This window comes from Diceros bicornis, chromosome 24 (genome assembly GCF_020826845.1).
Source record: "Diceros bicornis minor isolate mBicDic1 chromosome 24, mDicBic1.mat.cur, whole genome shotgun sequence".
Lineage (NCBI taxonomy): Eukaryota > Metazoa > Chordata > Mammalia > Perissodactyla > Rhinocerotidae > Diceros > Diceros bicornis.
Window position 1 is genome coordinate 47809265 of NC_080763.1, and position 15948 is coordinate 47825212.

Consider the following 15948-nt stretch of genomic DNA (forward strand, 5'->3'; position numbering starts at 1 on the left):
CAGGGCCTGGGCAAGGCCGGGGCTCATCGGAGTGGATGGCCCACTCACCCAGGACACCTAGAGGGCAGGAAAGATGTGCTTTCACCTGCCCCCTCTGATCTTGGGGGCTGGGAGTAGGCCTACCCGAGCTTCAGTCTTGTCTGCTCTCCCGTGGGCGCCGTGGGAGGTGACTTGTCCCCGCCCCCCTGCCGTGGGTCCTGGGGCCGGCCCTAAAGCGGGTTCTGGTTCTGGCCGCAGTGGAGGAGCTCAAGGCGGACCTGGAGTGCGGGCGGCTGGAGGCGGCGCGGCCGCTGCTAGCGCTGGAGCGGGAGCTGCAGGCGGCGGCGGCGGCGGCGGCGGCGGGCGGCACGAGCCAGGAGGAGCTGGTGCGGCGGCAGAGCAAGGTGGAGGCGCTGTACGCGCTGCTGCGCGACCAGGTGCTCGGCCTGCTGCGACGGCCGCTGGAGACGGCGCCCGAGCGGCTTCGCCAGGCGCTGGCCGTGCTGGCCGAGCAGGAGCGCGAGGACCGCCAGGCGGCGGCGGCCGCGGGGCCCTCGGCACTGGCCACCACGCGGCCGCGGCGCTGGCTGCAGCTGTGGCGGCGCGACGTGGCGCAGACGGCGGAGGAGCGCCTGGGCCGGCCGCCGGCCGAGGGCGCCGAAGGCCGCTCGGAGGCCGAGCGCATCTTCCTGCACATGGGCCGCACCATGAAGGAGGACCTGGAGGCCGTGGTGGAGCGGCTGAAGCCGCTGTTCCCCGCCGAGTTCGGCGTGGTGGCGGCCTACGCCGAGAGCTACCACCAGAGCTTCGCGGCCCAGCTGGAGGCCATGGCGCAGTTCGAGCTGTGTCAGCGCGACACCTACATGCTGCTGGTCTGGGTGCAGAACTTCTACCCCAAGTGAGGGGGCGCTGGGGCCTCGTGGGCAGGGAGGGGCCCAGTCTGTGGGAGGGGGTGTCACCTGTGCAGGCAGCAGGCTTTTAGCGAGGTCACTGCCAGCAGAGTCCTGGGGTTGGGGGGGGTGATGGGAGAAGGAAGGGACAAGGCCTGGACTCAAAGGGGCAGGGCCTGCACGGAGTCTGTTTTGTACTTGGAAGCCTTAATTTCCTGGGCCTCAGCCACATTCCGCAGTTGGGGAAACTGAGGTGCAGAGAATGGCAGGGACTTCATCATTCATTCATGAGCTCCCAGTCTGGGGAGGGCGTGAGGCAGACAATCCAGAGCAGGAAGGGCAGTGGCAGAGGAGGCCAGGGACTGTGAGAGCCCGGAACAGGGTGAGCTGCGGAAGCCAGCCCAGAGGAGGACGAGAAGGTGTCAAATTCTGCCACCCGCAGGAACCACCGTCCTGCTCTGGGGCAGCTCACAGTCTAATAGAAGTAAGGGAGTCAGGCAGGGGAGGGGAGAGGGCAGGCAGGGCAGGAGGGAGGATGGTGTTCTCAGCAGAGGGAGTCATCTTCCAGGGCCTGAGGCTGAGCTGGGAGACATTCGGGGAGTTTGTCAGTGTTTGGGTTTACCCAGCAAGCTATGGGGCACTCCCAGGCAGGACAGTGAGCAGGGGTGGAGTAGGGCCATGTGGCCTGTTGGAAAGATCCCCGTTGTGCTAGGTCTCTCAGTGAGACCATGGCAGAGCTGGGTTCTGGCCACTGAGGCCTGGAGCGCCTCAGGTGGGAGGCTGGCTGTGCCAACAGAGGGTACCTGGTACCAGCTGGGACAGACTCAGACAGCCCCGGAGTCTCATTACCCATGCTCCATGGGTCCCTGAGCATGCTTGTCATTTGCACAAGCTGGATGGGGAGAGAGTTGTATTGCTGTGTGGAAATGCCCAGGGTGTGGGAAGCCAGGGGTTCCTATAGGGGCTGCCCCCAGCCCTGAGTGCAGGAAGCCTGAAGGTGTAGGCAGTGTGAGCAGTGTCTGAGGATCTCAGAGACACATCTGGGTGACCAATGGGCTCAGTTGGTGCTGGTCGGTCAGCCTCCAGCGGGGGGGCCTGGAGGAAGGGCCCCATGGGGGTGGTGGGTGAAGAGTCAGCAGGGCATAGGGAAATTGGAACAGGGCAGGGGCTGTAGGAGAGACAGGCCAGCCCTGAGCTGGTTACTTCTTGCTTGTCCTGACTCACCAGGAAATGCCAGGCACCCGCACCTCTGAGGTCAGCCTTCCTGTCCCAGTGACCTAGGGGGCTTTTAGGCCGGGGCCCACTGGGGTCAGTGCAGCAGGAAACTGAGGCCAGCTGGGCACAGAGCCCTGGGGAGGGGGAGTCCAGGGAGGCATTGTTGAGGCCTGGGTGGCTAGAAGTGCAGAGAGCAAAGGGACGCAGCTGTGTCCAGGCTGGAAGAGGGGCACTGAAGGCCATTCTGGACCTTCCAGGCAGACTGGTCCCTGGGGGCGTCGGGATCCCACAGAGGCGCCACGAGAGTAAGTGGAGATGCCTCCATGGAGCAGTTCAGAGGGGAGGGGGGCAGCCCTTCCTGTGTGGACTGGCCACCCTTTGGGGGCAGCAGGGCCAGCCTGGGGGGTGGGTGGCGCAGGGCTGGAGGGCAGTGAGGGGATGGAGTGGGAAGGAGGCAGAGAACAACCAGCTGGACTCATGGCTGCTGCCCTGAGGTGGTGGGTTTTATCTGTGTGAGAGGGGAGGCCTTAGAGCAGGGAGGGGATCCAATCTGAAAGGTGGTTCTGCCTGCTGGGTGGAGGAGGGATCGTTGGGGGTGAAGGCGGAAGCCGGGAGGCAAGGAGCCAGGTGAGAGATGGTGATAGCTGGGCATCGGCCCATGAGGTTGAGGCTGATCAATTGTGGGAGTGTATTTTGGAGCAGGAGAGGATGGAGGGTGAGAGAGTAAGACGAGGCACCATGATTCCAAGGTTTTGGCCTGAACCAAACTGGTTAGATGGAGGACTCATCATCTGAGATGGAGAAGCAGAGATGGGGGTGGACTGGGGGAGAGGGCAATATCAAGTTCTGGGCCTGCTGGAGACCCACGCTGAGGAGGTGGGCTCCTGCTTGAGTGATGGTGCTGAATGGGCACAGGTTTCCTTATGCCAGCCCCCTCTGCCCACAGTGAAATCATCAATAGCCCCAAGCTGGCGCGTGACCTCCAGGGCGTCGGGCTTGGGAGCCTTCTGCCCTCCAGGCAGATCCGGCTGCTGGAGGCCACGTTCCTGTCCAATGAGGTGGTGAGTCCAGCGCCAGGGCCGGCACAAGGGAGGGGCGGGAAGGAAGCGGAAGGGAGGCTCGGGGACAGACAGGACGTGGGTAGGGAACCTGATAGGGACTTCCATGTGGGCAGGGTGATGGGCTCTGGGCTACCCTGACCTGCCCCTCCTCCCCCCAGGCCAGTGTGAAGGAGATGATGGCCCGTGCCCTGGACCTGGAGTCGAAGCGCTGGGCCCAGGATGTGGCCCCTCAGAGGTTGGACGGCCACTGCCACAGTGAGCTGGCCATCGACATCATCCAGGTAGCACAACCTGCCCCTCGTGCACACACACAGCCCATGTGTGAGCCTGCTGTGCAGGACGCAGAGCCCACACTCGTCAATCCTTGTGTGCACACACATGCCCGCCTCTGAGCACCACCCGCTGTGTTCCAGCATACTGCCTCTGCCCCTGCCCTAGTCCAGGTGGGCCCCTGCTCAGCTCCCCCTCCCCCCTGCAGATCATCTCTCAGGGCCAGGCCAAGGCCGAGGAAATCACCCTGGACCTGGGCATGCAGATAAAGCACATGCTGCTGGTGGAGCTGGTTGTGTTCCTGAGGAGGTGGGTGTGTGTCCTCGTGTGCTCAGGAGGGGGTCCCTGCAGCCACCTCTCTCAGAGCCACCGCCCCTCCCTCGTGCCCCAGGTGGGGATCCAAGCTAGATCAGCACCCTCTCCCTGCCCCTACGGTGTCTGTCATTGGGGTAGAGCAGGAGTCCTCTACCCCAAGCCTGCCCCACGCACCTGGGCACCGAGCCTCAGGTGATCTGACCACCCCCTCAGGAAAGCTCCCAGCTGAGCAGCCTCCAGCTGCAAAGAGGATGCCCCATGAGGGATGGGACCCTGGCCTCCCCTCGAGTGACACCCCCAGTCTCCACCCCCACAATTCTCTTGGCTGCCCACCTCTTCACCTCTGAGAACTCCCCCATCCACCCTCCATCCCTTCCAGTATTCCAGCTCTAGAGGGGGCCTGGGGGAAGGAGTGGGGGCAGCGGAGCCAGCCTGGCACCCTCTTCAGGAGCTCTGTAGGGGCCCTGGCTCTACTGACCTTAGCGTGTGAAGCCAGTTACACGATGCTAGGGCTAGCGGCTAGCGGCCCGCCCTGGGCTGTGGGGAGTCCATCAACCGGAAAAGCGCTTTGTAAACCCCGGGAGGGAGGCTGGTCTGGCAGGCTAGAGGTTGCTATTGTCCCAGGATTTGTGCTGGTCCCAATGTGCCCCTTCCCGTTTCACCAGCTACCAGCGCGCCTTTGATGAATTTCTGGAGAGGTGCAGACTGCTGAGAAATTACAGGGCCAATGTCATCGCCAACATCAACAACTGCCTGTCCTTCCGGTGAGGGTGCTGGGAGGGGTGTGCGGAGCGGGAATCACTGGGCCCGCAGACCAGCTGGAGGGAAAGGGGAGCGGAGGCGGAGGGGCGGGGCAGGGGTGGAGGAGGGAGTGGGAGGAGCAGCCTGAGCAAAGATGGGAATTAGAATGAGCCAGGTCTATGGGGAAATGAGCAGGGCCTGCAGCCCGAGCAGCTGCAGATCTTTATCAAGCGCTGGGAGGCAAGGCATTTTGTGCAAACGATTTGCTCCTTATAACAACCCGGTGAAGTAGGTACGGTGATTATGGGCATTAAGCAGATGAGCAAACTGAGGTGTGGAGAAGCTGAGGAACTTGCCCTCGGTTAGAAGAGGCTGTGGTGTAGGTGTGTGCTGGGGCGAGAAGGCTGGGCCCCGTCTGGGGAACATGGATGGGATGACCTGGACTTGCTCCCACAGGGAATGGGGAGCCATTGAGGGTTCTAGAGTGGAGAACTGGTTTAGGAAGATTTGCCTAGGGAACTGGCTCTGTGGGTATGGGGCTGAAGGCTGGGCAGGGCTGGTGTGACCTCCCAACCTCCATCCACGTCCTTCCAGGACATCCATGGAGCAGAAGTGGCAGACATCACAGGACCTCCCGAGGCACCTGCTGGGCCCGCTGAGTGAGCTCAAGAGTCACGGCTTTGACAACCTGCTCCAGAACCTGTTTGAGGACCTGAAGGTAGCTGGAGTCTCCTTCCCAGTGGAACATGCTGAACCGAGTGCTGGGGGGACGTGGGGAGAGGCTGGGAGGGTGCTCCAGGGGCAGGAACAGCAGATGCAAAGACCTGGCACGTGGAAGTCATGGTGTGGGCACAGCCGTCATGAGGCTGGTGCTGCCCAGGTGATGGGGCCATGGAGGGCTCCTGACCTTACCCCCACCCCTTCAGCCTAGGGCTCGGCCTCAGAGGGGCCGCCCAGGGCTGGGAGGGCGCAGAGAAGAAGCCTCAGTGCCCCTCCCCCATTTAGACTCAGCGCAGTTCCCCAAGTTTACACACTTTTCCTCCAACTCTCCGAGACCCTCCTGCCCAGGCGCTGTCCCCGTGCCTAACTCCCAGCTGTGGCGACCACAGCCTTTGGCAGCCACCGCCACATCCGCTGTGGGCCAAGAAATCCACAGAATCCCCTGGATACCTTTAGCAGAGGGTGAGGCAGGGGGCCCTGGAAAGAAAGAAGAGGGGTTCCCTGCCCGCCCTCCTTGGGAGCCCGCCTTGTCCCCACTTCCCAGGGCCGGAGACCATGGGTGGCCAGTAGTGGTGAAGGCCGGTCTGTGACCCTGGATGGTTTGGCACCGGTCCTCACAGGCCCGGCCAAGCACAAGGCTTTGTTTATGCAGGAATGTATTTATTTAAGAGGGGGTCGTGGAAGAGGCCTCAGGGCAGGCTGACGGCTGTCCTGGCTCCAGCCAGTCAACCTTGGAGAAGGGTACACAGACTCTGCCTCCACTTCCTGTCTGTGAACAGGGACCCGAGTTCTGCCTGGTCCCCTGAGAGACCTTGAGATCCCCTCGCCCCTGCGCTGGGCCACGTGTGGCAGTGCGTGTGCGTGTGCGTGTGCGTGTCTGCGGCTGGCGGCCCTTCCTCTGCAGGGCGTGACCAGGCATCCTGCCGCCTCCTGTTGCAGCCGCTGTTCAAGAGGTTCACGCAGACCCGCTGGGCGGCTGCCAGGCAGACCCTGGAGGAAATCATTGCCACCGTGGGCGAAAGGCTGCCCGAGTTCTTGGAACTGCATGACTGTTTCCGTGAGGTGAGGAGGTGCTGGGCTGGTGGCTGGGCCTCGGGGGGTGGGGGCGCAGACTGGACATACATGCTAACATTTGTGTGTACATGCACACCCACAGACACGTGCACTCATACACAGACACACACGCATGCACTCCTTTGCTCTGGCCTCTGCCCCTCCCTGGACTCCTGGCTTCGAGGGCGGTGGCGGCTCCCTGTCAGTGCATGGCTCACATACCCCTGCCTGCTCGCCCACCCAGGAGCTCATGGAGGCGGTCCACCTGCACCTAGTGAAGGAGTACATCATCCGCCTCAGCAAGCGGCGCGTGGTTCTCAAGACAGCTGAGCAGCAGGAGGAGCTGGCGGGGCACATTCAGGCGAACGCCAAGCTCATCCAGCAATTCTGCATACAGAACGTAAGCCCCTGCCTGCCCCTCCCAAGTCCCACTGGGATGGGCTGCCCCTCCCCGTGCAGGTGCCCTGAAACCTGATCAGTTCTGCCCTGAATCTCTGTGGATCCCTGGGTGCCCTTCCGGGAAAGGGCAGCCTCCCTCTGACCAGGCCTCTGCCTGCAGGGCTCCCCGGCAACCTGGCTGCATCACGCCCTCCCCACGCTTGCCGAGATCATTCGCCTGCAAGACCCCAGTGCCATCAAACTCGAGGTGGCCACTTATGCCACCTCTTACCCAGACTTCAGGTGAGAACAGGGGCACCACAGGACCTGGGCAGTCACATGGCCTTGCTGACCGCACTAGGATCAGCCCCTTCAGGACAGTTGGAGCGCAGATGCTGGCCCTCACGATGCAGAGCGGGCAGCTGACCTCTGCAAAGTGCTCACCGTATGCCGGGCACCACGCTAAGATCTTTACAGTGGCTTGTTTGATCCTCACTGCAACCCTCTGAGGCTGACACTTTTCATCCCCATTTTACAGATGAGGCCTGGAGAGCTTAAGGAACATGTCCAGGGTGACACAGCTAGTCAGTGGAGGAGCCGAGATGACAAAGCCAGGTAGTCTGGCTCCTCAAACCACACCCTTAGCCTTACATGCTACTGCCCCTCAGAGGGGAAACTGAGACCAGAGAGACCAGGGGCCTGCTAGAGGCCGTGGCAAGTCAGTAGTCAAGCTGGGGTTTACCACTCTGCCTAAGCTTCCTCAGGAGCGTGGATCTATGCCCTGGGCCCTGGAGCTCCCGTTCCGGAGTAGAGGCTTAGCCCCTGGCTGCTTGAGGATCTGGTGAGCCAGAGAAATTGCTTCTTTGGGCTGAGTCCTTTGACATGGTAGGGAAAGTTTGGACAGGCCTTGAGTTGGATTGATCTGGCTTAGCGTAGTCCAGCTCCTTGCTAATCCACTCCACCCATCCATCTACCTATCCACATACCTACACACTCACCTATTCATCCACCCACTCATACAAGCACCCATCTCCCACCCATCTAGCTATCCATCCATCTGCCTACCCACCCATCTACTTATCTATCCATCCATCCATCTGCTCACCCACCCATCTACCTATCTATTCATCCACCCATCCCAACAACAATTATTGAGTGGTCTCCTGCTAGGTGCCAGGCTCTGTTCTAGGCATCTGGATGCAATGAGGTACAAGACAGATCAGGTTTCAGTCATCCTCATGTAGCTTAGAGCCTACTGAGTGTTAGCAATAATGAGGTAATCATTCAAAGAAATACACTTGCAAATTGTAAAGATTGTTTAACCAAGGTGGTGATGACAGGAGGTGCTGACTTGAGAGATGGGGAAGCCTCCTGGGGGTGGTGACATTTTAGCTGAGACCTAAATGGTGAGAAGGAGCTGCTCATCTCAAGAGTGTGGGGAAGAGCATTCCAGGAGGAACAGCCAGTGCAAAGGCTTGAGGTGGGCAGGAGCTTGGTGTGCTCTAAGGACGGACAGATGGCCAGTGCTGCTGGAGCACAGTGGGCAAAGGAGAGTGAGGCGCCCTCGTGGGCAGGGGATTGGATGCAGGGCCCTGTGGCTCTGGCCAGGAGTCTGGGGAGCTGGGAAGAGGTATGAGCAGGGAATTGGTGACAGGGCTGGACTGACAGGACACTCTTCTTGCCAGCAAAGGCCACCTGGGTGCCATCTTGGCCATCAAGGGGAACCTGTCCAGCAGCGAATTCAAGAGCATCCGGAGCATTCTGGACATTGACACAGGGGCACGTGAGCCTTTCAAGTCCCTATTTTCACTTATAAAGGTTGGTTAGCTTTTCCAGCGGCCTGACCTGCTTGTGAGCACCCGGCGAGCATCGGACATCACCCCGCTTAGGGGCTGTTCAGAGCAGCGTTGGCTTCACGGCCCCTCACAGGCTTCCTGCCATCTGCTGCTGCTTCTGTCCAGCCCTGTCCAAGGTGTAGGCCCCTGGGCAGCTGGAATTGGACAGGCCCCGGTTTGTTTACCTGTCTAGTGGGGGCGGATCATCCCTTGTGGGGAGCCAAGGAGGCAACACCCGAGGAACTCTTTGTAAATGACAGTCGGTCATGCGTGCACTGAAGGAGGGAGCCAGGAGGGAGAGTGGCCAGAGGTCAGAGATCCTGGGTCACCTTCTGTCCATGGGGCGTTCCACAGTCTGCCTCATAACTGTCCTCCCCGTGGCTGGGTCTGAGGCCTCCCCAGCTGCCTAGGGCCAGGGGCCGAGCCTCACCCGTCCTGCATCCTTTGGCCCAGGCTGTGATGGGCTCATCAAGTCTGCAATAGAAGGCTGGAAGGGAAAGAAGGAACACATGAACTCTTATCTGGGGCCTGGAAAGGGGTGTGTGGGGTCACATGGTGAGCTGGGGGCAGAGCCAGCATCAGAGCCCCCTCCAGATTGCCCCCCGACCCCTGCGGCTCAGACCCCGACACCTCTCTGCATTCCTCATCGGCTTCCCCTGAGGATGGGCCCAGGAGGACCAAGGACCTCCTGAGTGTCCCCAGGTTCAGCCTGCCCCCACGCATGGACAGGCTCAGTGGTGCCTCCTTGAGTCCTCCACCTGGAAGTCAGGCTGAGGTCTGGTCAGGCAAGCTTGACCTCTGACCCCTTGGCATCTGTGTTAGTTTCCTACTGCTGCTGTAACAAATTTCCGTAAACTTAGAGGCTTAAAACAAGAACCTGTCTTTCAGTTCTGGAGGTCAGAAGTCTGACAGGAGTCTAGTGGGCTAAAACCAAGGTGTTGGCAGGGCTGGTTCCTTCTGGAGGCTTTGCAGAGGAATTTGCTTTCTTTTTCCAGTTTTTAGAGGCCACTCATATTTCTTGGCCCGTGGCCCCCTTCCATCTTCAAAGCCAGCAATGGCCAGTTGAATCTTTTTCACATCACAGACCTCAGCTGTCCACTTCTGCCCCGCTCCTCCACTTTTAAGGACACTTTTGATGACTTTTGGCCACCCAGATCATCCAGGATCAGCTCCCTATTTTAAGATCAGCTGACCAGCAACCTTAATTCTACCTGCAACCTTAATGCCCCCTGGCCATAGAACCTAACACAGTCACGGGTTCCAGGCATTAGGATGTGGGCATCTTTGGGGGGCTATTATTTTGCCCACCACAGCCTCCATCCATCCCCTGCCCTGTAGGGCGCCTTGTTCGACCCCAGGGAAACATGGTTCAGTTACCCTCCGAGGCCTCTGCCTACCCCGAAGGCCCTCTCAGCATGAGAGTGGGCACTTCAGACCCAGGCATGCCCCAGCTGCAGGGGGCCCGGATGGGGTCTGGAGCCAGCTCTCTTGGGTTTGTCCCCCTCTTTCAGGTACTGTGGCCAGGATCTGGCCCATGTAAATGGTGCACAAAGGCTCTTGTACATTTGTAGGAATTAGTGTGTTTGATGTTATTAATATTATTTTTGATAGTACTGCTTTTGTATATGTGGACTCGAGACAGGATCCGAGTTTTTATAGCTTGATATAAAGCTGATTTCCAAAGTGGCTGTGGACTGATTTATTTTGGGAGCAGGGATAGGGCATCAGCGGCTTTCTCAGTCTCTTGGGGTCTGGTCAGACCCTGTCCCCCCAGGCTCTGTGTCGAATCCCCAATGGGGCCCCAATGAGTCCAGCCCCACAGCCCTCCTGCCCCCTTCTCACCTGTGAGCATGAGCTTGGGAAGGGTCTCCCCGTGGGGCATGGCCAATCACTTCACCTTTCTGCGCCTCAGTTTCCTTACCTATAAATAGGGGATCATGGGTAGGTCAGGCCTGCCCCACAATCATTTACTGAGGATGAGGGGGGTAGACTCCAGGTAATCATTTTAACTCCATGCATAGGGCCCAGTGGGAACTTACTTTTATATTCCCGGAATTGATCTTGGAAAGCTACAAGTGTGATCAGGAGAGCTTACCATCTGTGTTCAGCAGTGGCCCGCATTGCCAGGGAAGGGCTCTTCACACCTCCATCCTGGCCCAGGATTTGGGGAAGGGCAGAGTGTCTGGGGAGGGAAAGGGGTGCCTAGAGAGTCCACTCCACAGAGCGAGGGAGGGCCCAAGGGATCCCCATGTGGAGTCTGGGGGCCTGCCAGAAGGGCCTGGACGTCAGCACTGGGCAGAGGGGGCTGGAGAGGGGGAGGGGAGTTCCTTTCTGGTGAGTTCCATCCGTGGGGCTGATGGGGATGGGATGGAGCCCGCCGCGCAGTTGGCAGCAAGGAGGAAGGAGGATGGCGGCCCTAGGAGACCCTCCTCAAGGGGCCCTCGCGGTTGGACTGGACCCGCCCATCCACGTGGCTCTGGGTGCGGGATCGCGGCGGGTTTGAGGCTCTCCGGGAGCGACGGCCCGGTGGGATTCCTGCTCGTTCCTCTTGCGGAGCACGGGGGTGGGCGTGGGGGTGGGGGGTCGGGAAAGGGGACATAGCACGCCCCACCCTCATGGTACCGCCTGGGCGCGCCAGGAGAGAGAGGGGACCGAGGACCCAATCGGAGTTTTAAAAGGATCGGGGCAGACATGAACCGACCTAAGGGAGTGGATTTAGCTCCGAAAGTGCCTCGCTGCGGCTGGGGCGGGCCGGGGTCCTCGGAGCGCGGCGGACGGCGGCAGCGACCCTAGAGCCGAGCAACTCCCCCGGGTCTCCCGAGCGGCTCCTCTCGCCCATCGAGCCCACCGCCCTCGGGAGGGGCCGGCTCCAGTCCCGCAGGCTGAGCGCGAGGAGGAAGGGGACGTGGGCGGCGGCGCCTCGGCGGTTCCTGCTGTTCCTGCTGCCAAGGAGGGAGGAGGAAGCGGGAGGTCCCGCCCGGATCACCAGCCCCGGCCACCACCGCGGGTTCTACATCAGTAACTTCCCTGTTCCTGCAGGAAAATCCCGTTAAGGGAAAGATTTGCCCCAGAGTGGAAGAGTGAGTCACTTGGCGCAGAGGACAGAGGGGGAAAGCCAGGACAGGGGGCCCTCTGCAGCCACTTGCTCTCCGTTTGTACAAGGACTTGGGGGCCCCAGCCCCCCCCATCCCCACCCTGCTCCTGTGAACGGGAAGGGAAGCCACAGTCCATGGGGGGGGCAAGCATTGATGGGGCCCTCCAACCCTCCCCCAAGCCCTGCTGGGGGAGAGGCAGTGGGGAGAGCTGTCTAAGGCCTGCCCTGAGGCCCAACTTCCTGGAGGCCCACAAGAAACACAGAGCAAGTAAATAAACAGTCTGGGTTCAGGTGCAGGGGGTTGATGGCATGGGGGTGACTCAGTGGAGATTAATTCCCATCAGTTCTAGCTGTGGCCATGGGGAGTGCTCACTGATGGGGGGACCACGGGTTGGGGACCCCAGACTTGAGGAGGCCGCTTGCACAGACCTGGACAGAGCAGTGCAGGGGAAGGAACAGCTGGGGCAAAGGCCAGGAGGGAGGAATTGGGAAGAGTCTGTGTTTTAGAAAGAGAGAGCTCTGAGGGCTGGGGTGGGTGAAGGTGGGCAGCAGAGCCAGACCCACCATGGAAGCAGGCAGGGGTCTGGGGCAGGGGTCTGAGGGCCTTGCTTGGGGCTGGGAGTTTGGGATCCCTCCAGCTGTAAAGGGAAAGCATTGGTGGGTTTTGAAGAGGGAATTTGGGGCTGATATGCTGTATGACTTGAAAAGACCCCTCTGGCTGCTGCATGGAGAATGGGGGGCAGATGAGAGTCCAAGAGACCTCTTAGGAGATGCTGGGGTTCCCCGGGGGAAAGACGACGTTGCAGGCGAGGGCTGTGATGTGGAGGGAGACGAGGTTGGCTCTGGGGTGGGGTGTGAGGGAAGAGAAAGCCCCTGAACCACTGGAAAGACCCTAATCAAGCCAGGGGGACGGGCTGCTTCTCAGATGGGGAAGGCCTGGGAGAGAGGGGAGAGTGCCCAGGAGAAATTTGGGGAGTTAAGTTTGAGAGGTCCATGGAAAGGGGGTGTGGCTCGTTAGATTGTCTGAAACCCAAGTGGGTGACAACACTCTATATGTGAGGCTGACGGCTACCAGGCGCTCTCGCCTGGCGCTCTGGAGTGTAACTTTGCACAGCCCCTGTGGAAGGCCATTTGGCAATATCCGTCAAGCCAACAAATACACCTGTGAACCAGCCATCCCCCTTCTAGGAATGTATCTCAGCAGTACTCTAACACCCATGCAAAACGACACAGGTACCAGGCTCCTCACTTCGATTGTAGCAGGAAGAATGTTGGGAACTCCCTGAATGTCCATCGGGAGACACAGGAGAAGGATCACAGTGTGCCCGAACAGTGGGCTCCTGTGCAGCTGTGAAAGAGAATGGGAAGTTCTCTGTTCTGATGCAGAAATTGTTCCAACATATGATGTTAAGGAGAAAAAAGCACAATGCGGAACAGTTTGTGGTGTGCTGCCTTCAAATAAATAAAAGTGGAAAAAAATATATATATATACATTTGTATTTGCCTATGTGTGCGTTAAGGCAGCCTGGAAGAAAATACTAGCTAGGAACTAACAATAGTGGTTATTTGTGAGTGTCTGTGCCCACAGGTGTGTGTGCATGGGGGGGAGGGAAGGAGGAGGGAGAGGGAGGGGGAGGGAGGCAGAGATTGGGAAAGAGATATTTCATTGTACATTTTAATTTTTATTATTGAATCATGAACGTGTTCTATATCAACACTGTGTAATCTGACACTTAATTGAGAAGTGGAAGCAAGTGTTTCTGGAGAAGAGAGGGGATGAGACTTGCGTGTCTCGGGCGTGGGATTCTCCAGCAATGCTGAGTGCCTGTTTGAAGTGGGTTCATCAGCAGCTTGGGATTTTCTCCAGCCAAGTTCAGTGCTCAGGTGCCCGCCTGGAGTCCCAGAGTCGGGTGTAACTGAGAACAGAGTTGTGGTCAGGTCCCCAACAGCTCTTGACTCCCCCATCTCTGCTCTGTGCCCGTGGCTCTGCTGTCTCTGAGGGGCCTTCCGTTGCCATAACAAAGGGCCCGGGCTGTTAGCTGAGCAACTTTCTCAGTCTTTGTATCATTTGGGGTCCAGTCAAGAGGTGGAAACCACGCAGTGATTGGAAGAGGGAACATTGAAAGGACGGTAGCAGGTGATTGGAGCGACAGGGATTGGCTGCTGAGGGTGAAGAGAACTCTAAAAATACAGGCATAGCAGATACTGGGCACAGCCACCACCCTAGGGCTGAGGCAGAGCTCCAATGAAGGAGCAAATCTGGAGGAGTCTCCTCACCCGCCACCGGCACTGAGATTCAGGCCTCATTAGAGAGGATGCAGACTTGGCGAGGTTCACTGAAGCGCTCTGCAGGCAGAACTTGCTGGAAAGCCGCTGCCTGCGATGCCAGGTAAGCCATGTACAGGCAGGTGCTGTGCTCAGAACTTGCTGCAAAGCCGCTTTAGAAGGTGGCGGGGAAGGAGTCCATGGGGAGATGTGCCAGGGGGCAGCCAACAAACACCTGTGAACCAGAAGAAAACCCCCTTCCTCCTTTATCGTCCCTGCAGCGCCCTCTACTGACAAAGCTTAGCACTCTGCCAGCAGGCACGGGAGACAAGTCCCAGAATCCCCAAGCAGAGCAATGAAAGACCAGTTTGGAGCTGGGAGGCAGTAGATTGATAGTGGGCAATCAGCTCCCAGACGCACCCTTCTACACACACGTAACCTTTATAAACATTTCCACGAAACTCGACACATCCATCCTTCCTACAAGTGAAGACGCTCTCCCCCTTCTCCGAAATGAGAGACACAGTTGAAGAATCACTGTGTCCATGGCCGGCTGTATGAATTACTCCTCAAATTCAATCACGGTCCATTAAATATTCTGTTACCTAAAGACTGAGTCGTAAAGTTAACTTCCGACAAATTGCATACACAGTAAAAATGTCAAGGAGAGAAAAGAGGAAAATGGTTAGCATATTCAAATAAACATATTAAACAAGCAAAAATAAATAAACAAAGCTACACAGCCCTTGTTTCTGTAATAGCTTCTGAGGCCATACTTGACATCTGTGGCTTCCTTCTCCCATTACTCATTCCGCTTCTGTCTTTCATTACTCATCACAGATTTTCCCCTCCCTCAGCCAGAACCTCAGCTCCGGGATCTTTACCTGGTGAAATGACCTGAATCTTCCTTCCTGAAGGGTCTGAGTCCTCAATCGTGCTGCCTTTCGATGGTTGACACAGTGTTCTGTTAACCGTTACTGTTGGGCATGGAAGCAGTAAGAGGAGCTGCAGAGAATCCCCTGCTTTCTGAACGTGATCCTCCTGTCCCTACTGTGGAGCAGCAACACCATTTCCCGCAGGGATCAGACTCCATCCCTCCAGCTGGTAGAGCAACCCCTTTCTAGGCCTTTTGCTTCAGTGGCATAATGAGCCCCAAATAGCCAGGTGGCAGTATCATCTTTTGATTTAATGAAACCACTGTGTGTCCTCTGGTCGACATATTCTCCCCTCAGGGACTAAGACCCTCCAATCTGCAAAGCTCGAAACTGGGTGTAAGAGTGAGAGGACCCACCCCACCTCTACCCCTTGGTTCCTGGACCCGTGTTTTTTGGCTGTGGCAGAAAGAGAACCATATAATGGTCTCTGATTCAAAGTATATATGGAATTCTGGGAAACAGAGACTCATCCTTCCTGGATGTTGTCTCCCAACTGGCACCATAACTGAATCTTCAGTAAGTCACTCAGCCTTTCAATCAGGCCATTCATTTGGGTTTATAGGGTATGTGTGAGACCAGTGAATTCCATGACCATGAGCCCACACTGCTGCATTTCCTTGGCAGTGAAATGAATTCCCGGGTCAGAAGCAATGCTGTGTAGAATACCATGATGATAAGGCATTCCTTGAATCTGTGACTCACAATGCTGACAGAAGCATTATGGGCAAGGAAGCCAAATCTATGTCCAGAATGCATCTGTTCCAGGGAGGATGAATCATTGCCCCCTCCGTGATAGAAGAGATCCAATGTAACCAACCTGCTGCCGGGCAGCTGGCTGCTCTCCCCAGGGGATGGTGCCATCAGGAGCTAAGTGCTGATCTCTGCTGTTGTCAGATAAGGCACTCAGTAGTAGCCAGAGCAGGCTGGTAAGAGGAAGCCGCCCATGCATAGTCTCCATCCCTGTCACCACAGCTACTTTGTTTGTGGGACTATTGAGAAAGCACTGGGGTGGCTGGGGAAAGATGCTGTTCTGGATTGAATTGTGTCTCCCAATATTCATATTGAAGTCTTAAAGCCCAGTACCTTGGAATGTGACCTTATTTGGAGACAGGATCTTTACAGAGGTCATCAAGTTAAAATGAGGTCATTAGTTCAAGTCCTAATCCAATATGACTGTTGTCCTTATAGAAAGGGGGA

General features: G+C 58.0%; 1 protein-coding gene across 3 annotated transcripts in view; it reads left to right on the forward strand.

Moving 5' to 3' along the window:
• The window catches only part of TNFAIP2 (TNF alpha induced protein 2), a 23526-nt gene extending 13383 nt beyond the window's left edge, over positions 1-10143 (forward strand). For all 3 annotated transcript variants that reach the window (XM_058567762.1, XM_058567763.1, XM_058567761.1), the window contains exons 3-12: positions 238-877; positions 3031-3145; positions 3304-3426; positions 3624-3724; positions 4396-4494; positions 5066-5189; positions 6131-6253; positions 6489-6644; positions 6804-6925; positions 8308-10143. In XM_058567762.1, coding sequence (XP_058423745.1) covers positions 238-877; positions 3031-3145; positions 3304-3426; positions 3624-3724; positions 4396-4494; positions 5066-5189; positions 6131-6253; positions 6489-6644; positions 6804-6925; positions 8308-8449 — 1745 coding nt within the window. In that variant the 3' untranslated portion in view covers positions 8450-10143. The remainder of the gene's footprint in view (positions 1-237; positions 878-3030; positions 3146-3303; positions 3427-3623; positions 3725-4395; positions 4495-5065; positions 5190-6130; positions 6254-6488; positions 6645-6803; positions 6926-8307) is intronic.
• The last annotated feature ends 5805 nt before the right edge of the window (positions 10144-15948 follow it).